This window comes from Blennius ocellaris, assembly GCF_963422515.1.
Source record: "Blennius ocellaris genome assembly, chromosome: 13".
NCBI classification, from domain to species: domain Eukaryota; kingdom Metazoa; phylum Chordata; class Actinopteri; order Blenniiformes; family Blenniidae; genus Blennius; species Blennius ocellaris.
Window position 1 is genome coordinate 18,607,508 of NC_137662.1, and position 21,837 is coordinate 18,629,344.

The 21,837-nt window shown below is 40.6% G+C and overlaps 1 protein-coding gene across 1 annotated transcript in view; it reads right to left on the reverse strand.

Annotated features, from left to right (window-relative positions):
• LOC308138886 (E3 ubiquitin-protein ligase NEURL1-like) overlaps positions 1-21,837 on the reverse strand; it is a 28,388-nt gene continuing 6,551 nt past the window's right edge. The window contains exons 3-6 of the mRNA XM_080508175.1: positions 21,489-21,810; positions 7,611-8,324; positions 2,795-2,962; positions 1-507 (exon numbers count right to left, since the gene is read on the reverse strand). Coding sequence (XP_080364301.1) covers positions 263-507; positions 2,795-2,962; positions 7,611-8,324; positions 21,489-21,810 — 1,449 coding nt within the window. The 3' untranslated portion in view covers positions 1-262. The remainder of the gene's footprint in view (positions 508-2,794; positions 2,963-7,610; positions 8,325-21,488; positions 21,811-21,837) is intronic.

Here is a 21,837-nt window from a genome sequence, read left to right on the forward strand (position 1 = left end):
TCTTCTCTCACAGAATTGGGTCAAGGTACAATGATGTGCTGTGAATGCAGCAGCACACATCTTTTGTTCCTGTTGTTCACACTGGAAAACCACCGCGTACTCTGTGATGGTTGTGCTTTAAATGTGAGATATTCCAAAAATGGGAGTTTGAAGTCCCGTCGTAGAGTACCTGAGCCGGACTACACACACAAACAAGCAGGGCTTTTACTTGTGCTGTGTATTTACAAAGTCTCAACATGGCTTGACGTTGCTGTTCGGGAGTCTACGTGCTCCTATAGGTCTTGATGATGTCTTTGATTGTCCTCCTGCAGATGGGGCAGCAGGCGTTGGCCATCTTCTTGAGCTTGAGGCCGCAGGTGTAGCAGAGACACATGTGTCCACAGGCGTAGAGGACGGTGTCCACCACGTTCTCATAGCAAATGGTGCATTCGTCGCTCCACGGGGAGGAGCAGGATGGAAAGGTGGGCGACTCCGGATGGCTGGAGAACGGTGAGCTCGGGGTTGTACCTGGGATGAGTAGAAAAGAGGCCCAGCGAGAGTGAGAGAGAAGAAAACCAAAATGAAAAACTGTCAGGAGTAAGAAAATCTGCCACGTTGTCCAGGCAGAAAAACTTGACGCAACATACAGTTGATGCACATTCTATCGAAGCTGTCAATATTCCGCCCACTCTTTTTCCCTGCTAATGAAGCTTCACGATGACTTCATGCAAGAATAATTGTGTTTGCGCTTCAATCATCTCTCCCACTGCTGCCATCATCTGTCAGGGGCGTTCCTGTCATTCTGTCGGCAGCCTAGGACTGCAGCGGTGTCAGGGATCACCGCTTCACATCGCCAAGGTAAATATTTGCTTCATGCGCTTACATGCAGATTACCAGTCAGTGTTTGTGTACCTCTGAGTGTTTTATTGCACTCCTGCATGTCTGAAATGTATAAACACAAGAGGAAAAACCGGATACAGAACTTGGCACATGTAGAAATGGTTGATTTAGACTCAACATCAAAAAAAAAAAAAAAAAATTTGAATCAGTGTAATTTTCAGCAGAAAACTGGCAGCAGTATTTGCCAGAATCTTACCGTAGAAACATGTGGTACATGTGTTTAAAACCCTGCAGTACTCTTTCTTTGGCACTGGTAAAGTTGATGGATTTGTTTTTTTGGTTCATAGTAAATCAAGTCGAATGGTAAATCAAAGCGAAATGTGTACAACCGTAATTAATTAATCACAGAGATGACATGATTTTACATCGATTAGGAGTGTCAAACACATCAGTTCAAGGGCCACATACAGTCTTGAGTGGGCCAGACTGGTAAAATAGTGTCATAATAACCTTCAAATTTATACTTTCAAGTTTTTCCTTGCTGTGGTGCAGAGTATATGTTATGATATAAATCTAAACAATGACTATAAAAAATTCCTATAGACTCAATATAAAGCAAATTCGAATGAAACATTCATATGTAAAATGCAGTGAAATATCCCCACAAAATCTCCTGTAGCTGTTACATTATGCATGTTTTTACACACTCATGGCTTTGGGGCTGATGCTCGTTTGCTTGCACTGATGTCGGTGTGTCTGTACCCTTAAAATCTATGTTTTCTTAGATATTTTTACAATTTGCTTGGCGGTTTGGCGGGTCAGATTGGAGCCGAGTGCATTTATTGCATTTGTTTTGTGTCTTTGTGATTTTATCTATATGAAACGTATTCCTGAAATTGATATCGAAAATAGAAAGATGACGCAGGTATACTTTTCAGATGCACTTGCTCTCGAAAACGCTTTTAACATAACACATTAATTACTGATGAGAATCTGACTCATTTTCACTGTCACAATTTATACAACTACAGTGAATTATATTTGAATGCTGTATTTGTTTTCTAAAGGTATCAGAGAGATTACATTTTTTAGCATATTGCTTTTGTGGACTTGAAATTATTCAAAAATGTACATTTTCAAAAATGTGCTTTCAATAAATTTGATCAATGTACTGTAATTAAATGTGTGCTTGGTGCATGGATATACTTTTTTATTCAATTAGATTTGACCAATATATTATTAAGTTTAAAGCTTTCTTATCTAATATCATTTTAAATCACATTTTATTGAATAGTTTTTAATCCCATAATTTTCACATTGCTCATGAAGATGCTATTTTGTTAACTATCTTCTTCAAACATGATGATAAACTGAAATAATATACTTGGGACCCTCAGAAAAATGAAAGAAAAAAAAAAGAGTAAAGGGCTTCATTCACCTTGATAAACCAAAATGAAGACATGGAATTCTTGCTGCTGATATCTAATCAATTTCTTTGAAAGTATTTGTAGTGTCTCATTCCACCACAAGAAAAATGATTCATACCATCTCAGTTATAGTGACTTTGACCTCCATCTCTGCACTGGAAAGCAGATATTTTTGGTACATTACAATTTACAAGCTGGAAGTAAAAAAAAAGGCTTTCCCCTGCCAGTAAAGTTTAGGACGTCTCTGGGACAGTTTGACAACCGTCTGCCGCATCCTCGTTGGCAGATCCACAGGTCTGCCACTGCTGTTGTGAGGTCACATCTGTTTTGCTCAATATGATAGCTTCATGCATTTATTCATGGTGCGAAGCGCTATAAAAACTTTTCATTCAAAGAGTTCATTCTGAAAAAAAAAAAAAAAAAACCCCAACAAGTTCGATTTGTTTGCCATGTCAAAAACAACAGATCTGAAAATATGTTCAGGAAAAAATGGAAACACTTGGCATGAAACTTAACGACGGAGTGTGTGTGTAGCAGTCTGGACAAACCTGTGGATGAAGAAAACAGCGCGTGGTAGTTGGAGTTGAGGTTGATATTCAGCTGAGTGTTGAGGTTGGACTCCGAGTTGCCGCTGCAAAGCATTGTGGGGGTGTTGGGTGTGCAAGATGGGGAGCTGGGTGCGGACGGGCCTCGGGGGTCTGAGTGCAGAGATGAGCCTTGAGAAGACAGAGGACACACGGGGTCACACCAAAGATTCACTGGCAAACAAGTCTGTGATAGTAACAACATTCAAATGTCTGTTTGTGCGCATATCAAACGTTTCCAGCATTCACTTCCCAGAGAAGTTGATCAGAGCTGATAATTAGCAACTGCAGGAGAATGGATGTCCTGTTTTTATCCTTCGGTCTCTCTCAAACACGTATTAAGTCTGTTCTAACACCAAGCAGATGACTTGTGAGTCTTCAGCGTCTGCGTGTGGGTGTTTGTAAGTGAGTCAAGAGCCTATGAGTTGATGTACACCCCCGCCCCCCTCCTTCATCAGTCCAACTTCCCTCTGGGTAGGGTACAAACATTTTCCACCGACTATCTTTTTTTTGTCCCGTATGATCCGTCCCCATCCGCGTCCCATATCCACCGGCTCTGGCATCGCTTCTCATATTGGCAGTTCATCTCTTCTCCCAGACGAAAACACCGATTCCACACACAGACAAAACCCTGATCCAGTTAGCCTGGCAGGCACGCGTCATTGTTGTTTACACGTCGTCCTTCAACTGACCATGGCAGAAATACGGTTAGACAGCCGAGCCTGCCGCTTGTCTGGCACTGCCACCTCCCCCATGTGTCAAATTATCAAATATTAGTGGTTTGCATCCTATGCCACAATTTGCTTGTCTACATTTTCCTACACTGACATTGTGGGGTGGAGAAATAGCAGAAAACAAAAGGAACCGCAGATGGTGAGAAATTGCAGAAAAAAAGCAAAATTACTGTAAACTCCAAAAAACAAACTGCGGTCTCGTGTCAGAACAAAAATGTATACAGCGTATTGCATAACTGGAGCTACGTGCTCTGATCCACTGTTCGAGATTCTGATGCAGGTTTTTTTTTTTTTTTTTTTTCTTGGACCACTTCAACCACTGCAGTTTCAGTTTCAGTCTACATAAACAAATCATAGTAGATTTTTAGTCATGCAGTCTGCTTGAACACAAGTGGTCCTATTTGTGAGCCAGACATAAAACCTTCATAATTTGTCCACCATTTAGCTCGGCACTACAACCATCTCTTGTGCTGATATGCACTGTTTTTACAGTCATCTATTTATTTCTTCATATTATAATTTAGTATGCATTTAGGCAGCCCTCCATTACCTACTTAAACTGACCTGTGTGGTTTGTTGAAGTCATTCGGGTACCCTTTCATCAAGGGTACTTTTCATTTTCTCTTCCATTATGAATTTACTGCCTGCTATGCCACCCTTTCTTTGTCCTAGGTTGTGCTGGCAGTGCAAGATACTTATTTGTGGTTGAGCATGCATTTGGTGGCTTTCAACACCTAATTATGAAATATGATGATGCATCGCCTCCCAAGTTGATATGGCAAGCAGTTTACGTCCAGCATTTATGAGGCAATATGAGTTTTCATCTGCTAAATGTAAGCCACTCTACCTTTAGCCTGGTTTTGCCCCCGACAACTCCTGAAAAGAGTTGCTCGTTGCTCTCCAGCAACCAGCTCATGTGTCATACACACATTGTACACACATCTTTGGAAAACAACACTCCAGTGCATGAGTGCTTGCATTTAAATATTTTTTTTTTTTAAAAGGTCTAGGATCTTAAATCTACGCAAGATATAAAAAGTTAACAGTGTTTTCGCTTGCTTTGCTATGAGACGAATACCTCAAACCTTTCTTGTAAATAAGGCGATCGATGAGGAACGTCATGCTGCTAGACTCTGCTTTGTCTTTCAAGTGATTTGGTTGACATTCAGCCACGTGACTACAAGCTCAAGCTCAGTCAGCTGTCCTTTCAATCGGTGCCTTCTCAATCTAATCTGCTCCAGCTACAGTGTGAATACCTTTTCTGCAGTTGTTTGTCTTTTGATTGAGCTGTGCACCAAATGTTTTCTTACTAATGCTGCTTACACCCAGTACAAAATATTGTAAATCAATGTAAATGTAGACTTTATCCTTTGTAGTGTACTCACTGAATAGTATATTCTAACCCGGAGGTTGTGTTGATGGAACTTGTGATACTTCAAGACTTGAAAGTTCATATATTATATATTAGGCAATCATATTTCTTGAAAAGTGGTGTATGACTAACCAAAATCCATTTCCAGCTAAATAATTAATATGAAAAAAAATCCCATGAACTAAGTGCTATTGTTCTAAAATGTTAAACTATACACTTATTTAAGAGTCTGTTTAAAAACAGATTTTCACACTTGCTGTGTGCATTTCTGTGTACACTGTTTTTATACTTTGAGACAACTGCAACTATCAGGTACATCAACTGGGTGTAGGAGACACGTCAAAGCCCAGCGGCCAAAAACTTCTACATCTATACTATTATAAATACAACTGCAGCTATATTTCTAAATATTCTAATATAAGTTAAGTTATTCCTGAATACTACATAAAAGAGCTTGCTTATGGTAAAATTTGAGTACAAAAGTATAGATATTTTTGTTAAAACAGAGCAAAATTATCCTCCTTCTGTATAATTTCAAAAATACTTTTCACACTGAATTCCTCAGTGAGATCTTTGTGAGTCCTGCCATCAACTGACAGAAGGCCTGAAATAATGATATAATCCCACTCGAGCGTAGAGATAACCTCAGTTATTACTGTGAACCCAGATCAATGAGCTTTAAGAGCATCATCAAATGGTGAAGTGACAACCTTTTTTTCCCCCAATATCTCAGGCTACAAACAAGATACTGTGACTTACTGTTGAAAGAGTTCAGAGCAACCTGTGACAATATTTGCACACAGATTTTGACAGTGCTGACATATCTCCATTGTTGTAAAACACACAGCTCAGCACATGAAAACCAACAGTGTTGTGAGACGTGACGTGATTTCTGCGGCCTGTTATTGATATTAAAGATCCAACATGCGACGATAAAAATTTCCGTCTCGAAGATAACGCGGACAAAATGACCATGTGAGAGCGACAGACTCCCATCTGTTCCACTTCACAGGCTTGACAACACCCAGCCATGACAAACTGTCACTTGCCTCAGTGGCTAGATGTTTCCATGGCAACTCGTGGCGTGCGGCAGCAGCGAGTGGGTTGAGCGGAGACGTCACAAATGCACTCCCCACAGCTGGAGTGGGTAATGACTCAGAGAATGCTCAGACCCCAAAAGAATCGAGACAGGGTTTAAAAAGAGGAGGGAAATGGACATGGAGACGAGGAGGTGCGGAGACGGCTGGAGGACCGGCGTTCCGGGCTGTGGGTGGAAAACCCAGCGACTCAAATCTCCATGCAATTACATTTTAATAATGCATATTGAGGGCATCATAAGGAGCTATCACGGGCCGCCTCCTGATACATAATGCTGGCTGCCGGGAGCCCACGCAAGACAGAAATAACCTCCTCAGTTCCTGGTCTGACTGAGTACATGAAAGAGAGGAGAGCAGAAAACACAGAAATGAATCGCAGAAGCAAAATGAGAAGAAATGATGGTGGACCATCTGCAAATTTCAACTGATTCTAGGTTTTATCTCTGTGTCAAAGGAAGATAATTTCCTCCAAAATGCAATTAATGTTTTTAATCTGCAATGGTAAACAAAAAAATTTACTTTAGCAGGACTTCAATGTTTGATAATAGCATCATAATACAGTAAAATAACCTATAAAATATTCAAAATTAAAACTGTGACTAGATGTTTATATTATAACTACAGCTTGTTATCATTTTCTAAATTATCTGAAAATAGTGGCTAATATGCATCATCCTTTCTTCATGTTTATATATGAATTGTGCTTGAAATTCGACTCTCTCGCCTAAATTTCCACGTCCAGCACATTGAATTTTGGGTAATGTTGCGTTGTCATTGTGAAATCTGCAGGAACAAGTACAAGCTGCCGGACATTCTGTTCATCTGATGGTACAAAGTTAACATTCATATGCAATTCGTGGGGGCAAGAATGCAAATTCCAAAAGCGATACATGAGTTGATAAAAAGTCAACAGATCGGCCGAGACATGCAAAAGGAAAGGGAAACTATTTGATTTTGGACTTGAGCCTCCAAAGGTCTTTCAAGGATCACAGACAGCATTAACTTTCTGAATGGAAAGTAACAAATCCTTTACAAATCTGTGGAACATGACAGAGTTCCAGGAGCGATGAATGTCATTAAATATTCAAACATGTCGGTGCTAATACCACTTCTAATGAGAAACAACCCACTTGGACTAAAATGAAATAGAACAAAAGTAATTTCTTCGCTGTAGAGCAGTCGTTACAACGAGTAGGGGAGGAGGCAGTATGGTGTTAAACCATGAATTGTTTTATTCAAGAGCATATGCATCACTTCTGCATCTGAGTAGAATGACATAGCACTCAACTTTTGTTTAAATTCTTAAAGATGAAGATTACAGTCACATTGAGCAGAGGATGATTTGGAGGCAATTTGATACTTTGAAGGTAAATTGGAAATACTGAGCAAATGAAACCCTGAAACTTGGACAATAGTTAAAAAAAACCCCAACCTATTCATTCTTCATTTTATTTTTCATAACAAGCTTTTTCATCTTCATCTCACTATTTTAAGATTATTGGAATGTTGAGAATGTGTGAATTTTTCAAACATCCAACACAACAGTACAAAGATGAAGAGTAGAAAGTTGAATGTACCTAGCATCCTGAGTTGTGTGACGTTGCCGTGCAGACCGAAGAACATCCAGAGAGGTCTGGAGTTATCCACACACAGCTGCATCCCGGCACTGACAGCATTATGGCTCATCATAACCTCCCCCTCTGGTTTTACCACAAAGCCCAAGATATCTCCGCTGTGGACGGGCACAGTCACTCGACACACGGCCCAGAATTCCTTGCGATCGACCAGGGACTCTGGATTTGACGGGAGATCACTGGGCCTCAGGGCGGCCGGATCACAGGACGTCACGCCGTAAGAGAGGGACCCTGGCCGTGTGACGCCCGCCTTCATCTTCACAAACACAGTCTCTGAGCAGCGCATCGGCCGGCTGGTGAACGCCAGGGTCCTCTCATCGCCGCGATGATCCAGCCGCGCCATCGTGTGCTTGTCCAGAGCCGTGACGTGGACACCGTGTACAGTGTGGAAATGCAAATCGGTGTCCAGGCTGGGCAATAGGGAGCACTGTTGAGAGTTCTGAGAGTTTTGGGGCACGTGGCAGGAGCTGGAGCTTAAAGTCTGTAGTCTTTCTTCATCCTCATCATCCTCTTCCAGATGCATCTCTTGCTGTGGCAGGTTCAGGCTGCACAGGCTGATGGAGAGACGAGGGTCATCGCTGTTCCGCTCAATGGACGCCCGGTGGGTGGCAGTGAAGGAATGAGGACGCAGACAGTCCAGGGGGACCATCTCACTGTCTGTGGAGGAGAAACACACACACACACGCACGCACACACACACACACACACACACACACACACACACACACACACACACACACACACACACACACACACACACACACACACACACACACACACACACACACACACACACACACACACACACACACACACACACACACCATCATTATTTAATCACTTGTTTATGATGTGTTTGAAGTGAACATTTCAATTTGAATGAACACACACAGCCTGTCTTGGATCTCTAATAAAATCTATTTGGATAACAACTATATTTGCAGTATGGTTAATACACTTCCTGATCTTTATTTTCAAGCCTTGGGGGGAAAACAAAATGTACAAAGAACCAAATTGAAATTACATATCCACTTAGTATTCTGCATATTCCCACGAACAAGACTGCTTTGTTTTATATTCTCAGTCTGTACGCTGTTCATTCATCATACCTGCCACTGTAAACAAATGGTAGCTTCCGGCTTGTCCGCTTTATAACATATTCATTATCATGCACTCTCTGTACTCAGGCTTTACAGCAAAAATATGAGCAAATACATCAATGTTTACATGTTTAGAAACAGATCAGGAGTTGAAGTTGGGGCATACTGTCGCTGCAGGCCACTGGCGACATCACAGTAAAAAGACATAAGAGCTTTATGTAACATTGAAAGAATAAGAGGTCCTGTGTTTGAGCCCTGCTCCTGAGGTCTGCAGTGCAGGGTCCTGTGATAACTCACTTCCTATCCTTATTTCAACTTTTATGCTGGCCACAAGTATTACTAGCTATCAAATCCAAAGACTGAAATATTTAAAAAGACCAGTCTTTCAATTATTATTACTGCACATGTACAGTATACACACAGCCGTAGTGAGACATGGCAAGATGTTTACATAACATCCCAGCAGCAGTATTGACTATGTGTCTGTACAGGCTGAACATGATCGGCCTTCTGCATGCTAAAATGTGCTCACTCTAATCATTGAAGGGGAAAGGCATCGAATGTTGCTCTGCACTGCTTAACCTCCTCACAAATAGCCCTTCCTATGCTAATTCTGGTCACCGAAAGATGGAAACCACATGGGAACATCATTGAAAAAAAGGAAAACATGTGAAGGACTCCCGCCATGCGTGGGGCCACTATGAACAGATTTGCATCATGCCACGCTTTGGGACACACTGCCAAATTTAACACAGTGCTCTAAAACAGGCTAAAATTAGCCTGATTGGACATCTGAGGAGAGCAGGCAGCGGCGGGATGAGGGATGAGTGACGTGATGGCTTTCAGCCTCGGCCTGCTTTGGGCTTCCCCTTTGAGAGGTGGATAGAGAGGGAGACTGCAACAGGGGGAAGATGGGGTGAAAAATCGGCCGTGGTGGACACTTGAGAGAAAGGGCATACTTCACCAGCTCCTCTTTATCACACGGAGACACAGCACATCTCCGGCCTGCTGCTGATAAACCGCTTGAACTTAATTACTTCCTCAGTCAAGAGAGTCCACAACCAGGCATGAGGCTCTTATTATTAGCAGCCTTATCATCTTCAAGGCAAAGTTAACCGACTTCAGGAATACAAGAGATAATATCTATTCTCGCCATTATGGCGTCCTGCAGTTCACAGTTTCTGGTTTTGAGAATGGTGTGGCCATCAGAACAGGCTGTGAGGGGAACAGTAGCATTACAAAGATGCTTCAACCTATGCAGAAGAAAAAGATATACAACAGATAAAAGACGACAAAACAAAGAAAGATACAGACGTGAGGCAAATAAATATGTATGACCTCTTCCTGAGTTTTATTCTCAGAGGAGTCTGGGGAAGAGTTTCACTCTTCTGACAAAAAATGAAAATACTCCAGTCACACAGCGCGATTATGCAGTGAAGCACTGCACTCAATATATTTGTATTTTTGTGTACCTTAAGATGTGTATACACTGACATTCATGGCATGATTGTAGACACAGTCAGGCTACCACTGTTGCAATATACAAGTAGTAAAATATAGAGAGTTTGCAAAAAATATCCAAAAATGTAATTGTATTAGAAATATGGTTGAAGGTTAATATTTATTTAGCCATTGCTATATTTGTCAAATAATTAACAAATGGTTAAATTAATTAAACTAAAGGATGAAAATGCTTACAAATTTTATAGATTACTAATATATTGTATAATAAAAAGTTTATTAATCAAAATGAGAGGGTTACAAAAAAGGCAAAGGAAGAGGCACAGTTAAAATTAGCAGTTAAAAGCTCTGTACACATATTGAAACAATATCACTAACCGTGGTCAAACTGCTGCACACATTTTAAAGCATTTAGCAGTAAATCGGGGGAAAATGGTTACATCTTTTGACTCTAAATTCTTTGAACTACTAAATAAATGTCACAACACTTCTGAGAACAAGGAGAGAAAAGCTGATTTTACAGTTATCACAAGATTTTTTTTTTTATAGCTGTTGTAAACATTGTGTTGTTACTTTTTGTAAAGAGTCAACTTTTCCCTTCAATCTTCTCTCATTAAAATGTCACTTAAACACACACATGCCCCCCCCCCCTCCCTCTGATATAGTATTATAATTATGGTAGGAAAATGAAGCATAGTCCTCGATGAATACTCAATGTGGATTAGTGCTGCACCCTTTCTACAGTCTTACCATTTGGAAATGTTCCAGTGCCTTTTTAAAAAGCATGTACTAAACGTGGTAATTATGTTATACTTGGAAATTTCTGAGTTCACGTCCTCAAAGTAAGTCTGAATCACCTTTTCTCAAGCACTGAAACAACACTGATGTGATTAGGTGTGTGGTTGAAATTGCCCCAGTAACATTTAAGTGGTTGTTGGACGGCTTCAGCTAGTCTGTCTCAGGAGAAAAATATATTTAAACAAAGAAACACATGCCAGACTGACAGTGCAGGGTCAATGGCTGACCCCTTGGCTTTGGCTCTTGATATTACCATTGCAGCTTTGAGGATTAAAAAAAAAAAAAAAAAAAAAAATCAGTAATCAGACTCAAACATTTGTTGGATCACATGGAGGAATTTCTTGGCCTCATTGAACCAACAGTGTGAACTTGCCAAAACATACACCTGCTGCAAACAATTCAGAGAGGTAAACACCCCTCTACCTGTTGCAAGTTTCTTCATTCAAACAAGTTCCAGCCATGTGAGGCAGAAACTCCCAACTATGTCTGGAATAACCAGTTCCTTCAAATCAAATGTACTGCGGGGAGGATGTCCAGCTACGAAGTGAAAACAAGAATCCTTCTTTATTCTGGATGCCCGCCAGACAGAGCTATTGCACTGGTCGGTTCACTAAGTAAATGAGTTTTTATTACCACACCGCCAAAACGAACAGTCTGGCTTTTCGTCACCATGAAATACGTGCTCAAAAGAGATGCATGGATCACAATGCTAACTGTGTTATGATCTAAATCATTCTTTATCTATCCTATGCCTTTTATAGTCTCCAACAGCTCTCAGACAATGACAGGGCACAAAATAGACAGGGGAGGTTTCCCTTCATTTCTTGGCCCAGTGGAACAGGATTAAGAGGCATTTCAGGGGTTTTAATAGCAGTACAACCTCTATACAAGGTCAGCTGTACAGATTGTGCGCCTGTGCATACGCCTGTGTTTGGGGATTTGCCTAAAGTATGCATGTGCAACGGGGCTATACACGGCCCTGTCTGCAGTGAGTGAGTGAAGTCATCTGTCATGAGAGAGGCAGTTAAGGGGGGGGTTATGTCTGTCCCTTAAAGGAGAGGGATGGGCTTTCGCTTATCGAAGTAGGAAAAAAAAAAAGCAAGAGAGAATGAGCTCTGGGGAAAAGCAAAGGAGTGTGAAACGAGAAAGCCTTAAAGGAGAATGCTATGATATCAATATGTGGGAGAAGCCAACGGTTTAAGATATCTGTGATGCCATGTGCAAACGGAGCCGCGTATGTGGCGTTTTTAAGAGATCAAGTCAAGTTTCTGCGAAATTGGCAGATGTTTTTAGCTGTATCATTGTAATCGTGGCAAGGAAAAGGAACTCTGGGGTGATGAATGGCAACAGTGAAAGTGAAACTCAGCACTTCAAGGGCACAGTTTCTCCAAGGCCGTTTAAAAGGCACATCTGAACTGGACTTACCTAAAGTGTCACTCCATGCACTTTTATACAACCCCATCTGTCTCCAGAGTGTATAAGCCTCTATTGGTTGATGATAATTCTCCATCTGAAACACAATTCTTCAATTATAGGTTCCTCTCATTGTTCTGTAACCCTCTGTGAAAACCCTGCAGTTGGACCCACTTGTGCACAAAGGAGAAAGTGCACATTTTGTGCCTTTATTGAGACAAGACTACGGTCATCTGAAAGTGATTAGCCCCCCTCTACGAAGGCTTCCCCCAGTACGGCCCAGCTCCGAGGATCCAACCCTGACAGGCTCCATTACGATTTCTGTTTTGATTTCCTGCAAATCTGTTAAATTCCATCTGGACCGATTAAATCCCAGCTGAGGCACAATAGCCTGTCCAGCAGCATTTATTTTGGTTCAACAAATCAAATAAATTCCAAGCTCTGAGATCACTGAAATTGGAGCCCTCATAAATGCAGTGACTGTAATTCTGAGGCATACATAAGGGCAGCTGTCCGGTCAAACACAGTCATCCAATATTTTATTTCCTGAGTCGGCCTTTCATTTCATTGTAGCCAACAGAATCAGTTCAACTCAAACATAGCTTGATGAGAACCATGAAATATAGGTCTGCACATGCATTTTAGCATATCTTTACACATCCCTTGCTTGCACAGCTAATTGAAATTATACCTATGCAAAATCCAGACACATTTCTCAGACAAAGTAACTGGGCTGTCAAGTCTCAGGCCTCCTCTATACAATGTTGCCAGTGAAAATGCATTGATTTTATGTTTTCATTTCAGGAAGGCTTTACGCTTAGATGACAACGTTTTGAAAACAATGTCCATTTACAGTGAAATAGCAGGAATGTGGAAAATGATGTTGTTTTCATGTGGGGCCCTTGTGTTTCTATGTTGCTGGTTTCTATGTGAACCTGATTCCAACGGCGTTGGTATGATGATAAACTAACTTTACTTGCCAACTATTTTAATCATATTCATCAGTAAAAACAAACCGTGACAACAAACACAATTCTTTTACTTGCCAGCAACTGTTTTAAGTAGTGAAAGCAATGAATGAATTCTGTGTTTCTACTTTTAAACGCTGCTCTTGGTTTCAAGCTGGAAGCAAGTTGCATTGATGATGTTACCTCGCAAAGAGTTTTCATCATTATCATTCAAGTTTCATTTCATCAAAGACATGGATACTAACTAGGTGTATGCACCTGCTGTTTTTGTTTTCACTACCTTGTTGAGCTTCAAGGCATACTGAAGGTTCACCACATTATTGTGTGTGTCATAAGATGTCCAAGTGCGAGTGGTTTGCCTGCTAAGTTCGACGGATGCCTGGATCATAGTACTTCCTTGAGCTGATGCCAGAATTTCCACATACTCTGTTGAGTTGATAAGGTCATTTGCGAGTGTTTTTCAGTATCTTGATGAGCGTGAACTTGTGTCTCTGTCGTGACTCATATATATATATATATATATATATATATATATATATATATATATATATGTGTGTGTGTGTACATATATATATATGTATATATATATATATATACATATATATATATATATATATGTGTGTGTGTGTACATATATATATATATGTATATATATATATATATATATACATATATATATGTATGTATGTATGTATGTATGTATGTATGTATGTATGTATGTATGTATGTATGTATGTATGTATGTATGTATGTATGTATGTATGTATGTATGTATGTATGTATGTATGTAGTGAATGTGAATCTACTTTTTTGTTTTGCTTCAGTTCTTGGCATCTTCATGTCCTCCTCACTCACATTAGCCTTAAACACTGTTGCCATGGTTGCCTGCATAATTTTTTCCCCCTTGTGTTGATTACAGCTGATGCACTACAGACTCTATTTTCAAGAAAGCTCCTACACGAATGAGTCTGGCCTCCATGTTGTAAATAGATTCAAAAAGATAAAACTATATGATTAGGAGAGTTAAATTTGCATAATAATTGAAGTTATCTGGGTTATCTATAATGTAATTCAACACATTGTTTGCAAATATTACACTCGTCCCTCTTTTGATAGCTATTATGTAAAAAAAAACAAAAACTTAGGCACTACAATTTTGTATTCATACAATCAATACAGTATATTGTACCAAGCTGCAGTGTAAAATAAAATAAGCTCTTCTAACAATTGTAAGTCACATATACTATTTCTAAGCACTTGGTATAACTTCTGATGATTATCACACAAACATAGCAGGTGAGGGAGGAGGTTTGTGGAACTTGTGATTTGTCAAATATTGTTAATAAGTTATGACATAGAAGGTAAAAAGGACACTTTACCAATACAAGAGATGAACAAGATTACCACAGCCGCACCACACTGTTCATACAATTTTTACCCAAAAAAGGTATCCTCCTGGGCCTTCAGTCATTTTGACCATAACAGAACCTGCATGCTTCAGTAGTTTCCATGCTCGGAGAACTTTGGACATCTTGCAGAAATCACAATCCTGCTGTGATCAGGTTTGGAAGTCCAGTTCCTCTAAAAACAATCACTTTACTTATGATTCATTAAGATTATCATCATGATGCAGATCGGATAGGCTGAAGAACACAGAGAGGAAAACAAATGACAGGCTGTCGCATGATTCATATTTTTTGTGTAATTCCGCCAAAAGAATTCAGCTAAAGGAAATTACTAGATGTTTATAATATGGAGATATTTAGCATATCTCTTTGCCTTTCCTCTCTCATTGCCTGCTGCTTGCCTTTGGCTGCAAACACACTTTTGATAGATGACTTTCCATATTGTTATTACCATGCTGAATTTCCAGCTTATTGTTTTTGGAGGATTTGGCTTTCAGCAGCTGACCAGAAAATTAACGTATTAGTACCACATCCATTTTGTGGTACATCAGGGTAATCAGACACCTCAGGCCCGTGGTACATCTTCATCAATCAGAATTAAAATAATGGTTTAGTTCTGTTCCCTTTATGAAGCCCTGCAGAAACAGGTGAGACACGCCTTACACAGCGTAGTAACCTCAACACAATTTAGGATATACTGTGAAATTAAATTGAAGGTTTTCTACGTTTACATCATCCAATTTGTATGTCCTTTTATACTCGGCCATTTTTATTGGTTATGTATATCTGACCACTGCACCTTACTGCTCTGCCTCTGTTTTTAATGGCAATTAATGCACAAATCAAACCGTGTCAAACACCAGATGACCTGCATTGACAGGTGAAAGAATTTGTCAGCTGTACAGCACGTGAGCATAAGTATATGTGTGTGTGTGAGTAAACTCAGATGAAAATAGACACAAAGAACAAAGAAGTCCACAATCAGGTTGAGGTAACCGAACACGTTTTTGCAGCAGCGAGCTTTTCATTTTGACCTACTTGAGTTGAAGGGGAATTTAAGGGGAATTTAACTTGTGGACAGTTTGCTTTCAATTCAAATAATGTGGATTCACATCATTTCAAAAATATGCAGTGGGCTCACACAAAATATTCCAACCAATGAATGAAAGCAAAATTAAAGATTTCACAGTACAGTTCTGCTTTAGTATTATCTACTACATTGTAAACTTAGTTATTCGGGAAATCAATGAATTTGTCAATACCACATTTAAGCAATTGCAATGGTCTTTTTCTCCACAAAGTGCAAACACATAAAAACAATAATTTGGTGCACACCCACCCACATCCATCCATCCATCCATCCATCCATCCATACATACATCCATCATCAGGGCTGACACAAAGAGACAGACACACATTCACACCTTCAGTTCATTTATAGGCACCAATTACCCTCATAATCCTGTCTACAGGTTGTCAGAAGAAGCTAGTGAGTGAGAGGAAGAAAAGAGAGAGAGATTCCATTTTGATTGTTCTCTCTCAAGGATAGCATCCTTAGCAGATCAGTTCAGAAGAGGTTTTACGCTCCATGTGCTTCCTCAAATCACCTGAGCAGTTTGGGGTTAAGGGCCTTGCTCGGCGATGCTGGCAGTAGGATTCAAACCGCCATATTTCAACTTGCTTTCTTAATCACAAGGCCAACCACATCTCGTGGGAGGAAATGGAAGTTGTTTGATAAATGTACTTGAAGATGGAAGAACATACAAATCACATAACAAAGCCCTATCAAACACCAGGTATATACTTCATAAATGTTTGGATGTAAGATGATTTTGTGTTCTTGTGAGACATGAAAGAGGCACCCATCAAGTTTTGCATTGCATACCTGTCTGGACTGGCAATAGACAAGGGAGTGAAAACTGGTTTCTTCAAACTGAGGAACAAGGTAAGTTGCTATGTGATTTAGCAACGATCACTCCTTAAAAACAAAACAAAACAAGTTTTTCTGTTTTCTTCCTTTGACCATCTCACTGGCAATCAAAACAATTTCAGGGTGTTTTCATGGTGCATACGGGGTTGGGTTTGACATAAGTAGACTTTTTGCTACTGTGATTAATCCAAACATATGATCATGGTTCAGACCTTCTTAGCAGCAGGCTGCAGTCCAGTAGTTTTACTAAAATATAACACACACCACAGATGACGCAAACATCGATGTAATGGGCTGTATTCTTCCGGCATATTTTGGCGTCTTTCTTTACGTTTTGCCTTTATTACAAGTGTTACAAGCTGCTGTAAAATCTTAGATAAAAATACTATTTTATGATAAAGCAGTCACTGACTATATCTTTCGCCTTCATGTTAGGTTTGATGGGAGGTGTGCCTACATCCATCTGCCCCTCGATGTAAAAGTGTTTGTGATGTCTCACTGGATGTTAATAAGCTTGAAAAGCATGCAGCGGGAGGTTTTCTCCGCCGTGGTGCTCTACATGCCTGGTGCCTGCAATCCCGTGTTCACAGAAGATTGATGTCAGCATCCTCCTCTTAATCACCTGAGAGGTACGCAGCCTCTTGACAGTCTGGCAGCCATTTTGGATTCTTCTCTAATGATTGGAGAGGCAGGTTGCAGATAATGTTAGCTGATGCCGGTCTCACGGATCACTACCATTCTGTCAGTGATTAAGTGACTCATCTACCTCTAGTAAACAAACCCCCAGTGGAGCATCTTGCATCCATCAAAAGATGCCTTTGACTCGCTCGGCTTATCTAACTTGGAAGGAATCCATCACACCTGTACAAAACGGAGGATGCCGTGTGGTCTCTTGGGATCTATCCCATAAACAAACACATTCTGTTGAGACCGCAGCCATACATGTATCAAGCCAGCACTCCTTGATACACGTCCCCATTATGTGTTTTGACTGCACAAAGGTATACTATTCCCATATGTGTTTTGCTTCAGAGAAATGAAAGAGAAAACACCTGAAACGTATTAGGAACTTGGAGCAAGAAGTTGATAAAAATACTGAAAAGTTAACTCAAAACAAAATCTACCTTTCCAACTCAAGTTGTACATTATAAGGAGAGACATCTGTGAAAAAATGCACTTGAGAAATTAAGCTTAGAAAATGGTTATTTTGCTTGGGACACATTATTCACTTGAAGAAATCTTTTGTCAGTCCTGCGGGCTAATGTATCCTGGTGTAGCTCTGTACATCTTCAACAGTACAGTCCGTTCTGTGCAAAACCCAAGACGGGCACTTTGGTCTTTATTGATAGCAGCGTGAGTAGGACAAGCGCGGTGATGTAACAGGTCTTTCTTAAATTGCATGAGCAGCATTGTTGGTCTGGACAACCCCTAAGGCTCAGTTTGATTTCAGCAGATTAATTTAGCTTCCTCTCTTACGCAACACCATCTCAGCTTTCACGTAGCCGCACTGATCTCAGGATCACCTTTGACTTGTTGCATGGGTGGCTAGCTACTGAACTGCACTCCCTTGATAACAGCTTAGGAGAGGAAACAACACTGCCCTTGAAAAGATCCTTAAACATCAGAATAAGACCTGATAGCAGCAAAAACTGTTTGGCAGTAGGCTTCACTAAGCGACGGCACAAGTGAAAAGGTGGTGACGGATAGCAGCTTTGATGAATCCCTGAATACAGCATGCACGGTTGTAAAAGATCAAACGCACATAACGGTATGAGAATCCTGTGGAGCATGTGTTTGATAATCCACGGGCTAAAAACAACAGACGTTCGAGCGTAGCCCTGCAGAGTAAGTCTCTGCCATTGAATGAAAAGTATCTCCAAAAAAAGGCAATGTCCTTAAGAAAAAAAATACATAAAGAAAAAAATGTTCAGACAGTGGTGACATTTAATAAGAAATGTAATTAAAGATGCACAAATTGTATTGAAGCCCAAGGACGGGTCACGCAGAAGCCATCAGCTCAAGCTGAATAATTATAAATGACCCACTGCAAACACTGACTGTTGTGTGGCGACAACATGAGAAAGGACACTTTAATTGGTATTCCATAAAAGATTAAACAGGAGAACACTTTTCACAAATAGGATGAGATCAGATACAGTTATGCTCCCAACAAGAGCCTCGAAATATAAAAGAAGAAGTGAAGGCTGGTTTGACCTGAAGTGTCGGCTGTGTCAGCAGGGAAATGAGGTCATAACATGAGAATGGTTCAGCTGACAGGAACAGCAGTTAAATGCTGAGGCCAAGTGGAAATCTTCTATCATGACTTGTATATTTTCTGAAAATCAGCTCAAAGGGAAATTTGGAGGAGATGTGAAAAAAAAAGTGGTCAAAATGGAAGCAGCAGACGAAGTGATGGTAATATCTTGACTTTCAATCCAGTTGATGGGTTAGAAGGGCTGAATGTATGCAATGCCCCCTGCAATCAGGTAATTTCACCAATTCATATGTCAGCCTGTTCACAGGTCTTTGGAAGTGCTAGCATGTGTGGCTCTCCATGAGCTGTGGGGAATTTGATAAACTGCCTGGAACTTCACTTAAATTAGTGTTGGTTGAGTCTGAGGACTTCTTTAAGTTTGAAAGAAAAAAAAAAAAAAAACCTTCTGGAAGGTAGTCGCCCGAAGCTAGTTTACTCCAATCTCTTAGCTGTGTGGGGCCAAATTGTTTTGTAGTGCCGTGGTGCTTTTGTTTCCTTTTTAAGTCTGTCAATCAGTGGCGAACACATGCTGTCTTTAAAGCCATGAAGGATTTACTGATAAGTACACTCATCTTGAAAATGGGGTGGAGTACACCTTTTAATGAATTTGATGTCCTTAAAATGCTTTGCTTCAGTTACACAACACATTTATCACAACTTAAGTCTTGTATTTTTACCGTGCTGCACATTTATATCGAAAGCCAAATCAAGGTCACCTAACCAAGCCATTCTCCACACTCCACAGAGCCTATTCACAGCTCTGCGCTCCATTTGACTTTGTAAAAAAACAAAACAAAAAAAACCCAAGGAAAATAGCTGGAAATCTATAATTCCCACCTGGCCCGGTGGTGTGATAGAAAAGCCCACAACAGGTGAAATGTGGCTCAGTTTATCAGCTGGTGTACCATTAATTTAAACCTGAATGTAAGCCTCATTAAGAATCAAAATGCAGACCCCTGTTATAGAGAAATGTCTGCCAGCCGCAAAACCAGACTTTGATGTGCCCGCCCATTTTTCAGAGACTCAAGTGTTTGTTGAACCGCAGCCAACTCCTGAGACAATACTGGGCCTTTGAGATATACTGTGGTCTTGAGTAGTGACGCTCTCAGGCTGTGGACGAAAGCTGATAGCTAAGTGATCCTTCAGCTAACTGAGGGCAGAGGCTTTTCAGTTTAAGCCGTCAATGTAGGGATAGAAGTGATCGATGTGGGAAAACCCAAGAAGAAACAGTAGGCTTTATAGCTACTGGCTGCATTCACAGGAGACGATTGGGGGAAAGAAAAAACAAAACAAAACATTATACCCAATCTAGAAAATCCAGCTCTTTAATTGTGGCATAGTAACAAAACTGTTAGTAGTATACCACACAACCTGCTGGGCATGACTCTCATTGAAACATATTAGTGTGAGTCAAACAAATTCTGACCAAAAGAGTAATACATTCACGGCCTTGGAAAAATACCCCCAGCATGTCAACGCCTGACATCATCCCTCCTCCTGTCCGTCCACTCGGGATGACCAAAACACCACTCTCGTTCTCCGACAAGCGCTATGTGCTGGTCAGCACCACAAGGCCAGTGAACCCCAGATAGTCGCACTCTGGCGCTGGATACCGAACAGCCCATCATGAGATAGCACACTTCTCGCTGTCAACCACACCACAAGAAATGAGGTTAAATGGCACTATCTGCACAATATGGGAGCCTCTTCTATTTTTATTAGCAGTGCTGACAGCCTCTATTCATTGGAGAGGGGCAGTGCAATTCTTGGAAATGGTTATAAATAAGTGCTGAGGCACCCACAAGGATTCCTATTTATCTGTTTAGCATTGTTTTAATAAGGTTTTCAAAAATGTTGACATTTATTTTTAAAGGATGATGGCTTTTAAATGATCTCAAACTACAATCGAAACACATTTCAGATGGTTTAGTTGGTTTCAAAATTGCCGTTAATAATTGGGAAGGGCTTGTTTGTGTTTCATTTCTTTGATTTAATGACTTTTTGTACAGCACATTGAAAAACCTTTTAAACTTTTCATTTTGAACTCCTCCCTTCAGAGGGAATTTCTTCTAACGTGAACAATCACGGTAACTACAAAATGCACCTAATCTTCCACCATCTTTTTCCACTGAGCGATTTGGTGTGGGAAAACCGGCACAGCTGTATGTAACATCACTTTTTAATCACTCACACTGAAAAAGAAAAACATGAGTCGCTGAATGCATTCCAGTGGTGGAGCAATATGTCAGAGAGTTCAAAAGCGGCTGTTAAACAAAGGGGTGAGCTGAGGTCAATTGCAGCCAATGTTATCTACTTTAATGTGTTTCAATACTTACATTTTATTGTATTCTCTAAACATAGTGTAAAGCAGAGATGGAAACTGTTGAGAATGTGATCATCTTTGAAGGTGTCGCAACATTAAATCGTTGACCTCACGGTATCGCAAAAAAAAAAAATGCATGCAAGTTGTTTCTCTGGATTCATGACTCACCAAGCAGCTGGACCCCCCTGGTGAGGCCGTACACGTCTATGAGAGCCCACAGAGGTTCGACGACGTGCACCCCACTGAAGAACAGCATGGGGCTGGAGTTGTTGATCCGGTAGAACACCCGGCCCTTCTTATCCACCCAGAAGGAGATCACGTTCCCCTCATTGGAGAGTTCCTCCGGCAGGGCTTTTGCCCAGAAGCCGCTCTGAGAGACCAGGTCGGGACAGGCATACTTTGGCAAGGTGTCCGGATTGATCCTCGATGGGTCTTTGGATGTAAATCCAAGACGTAGAGCCCCGCTCCAGCAGCACTGCTTTTTAGTGATCTAAAGAGAGCAGATTTTTTTAATCAA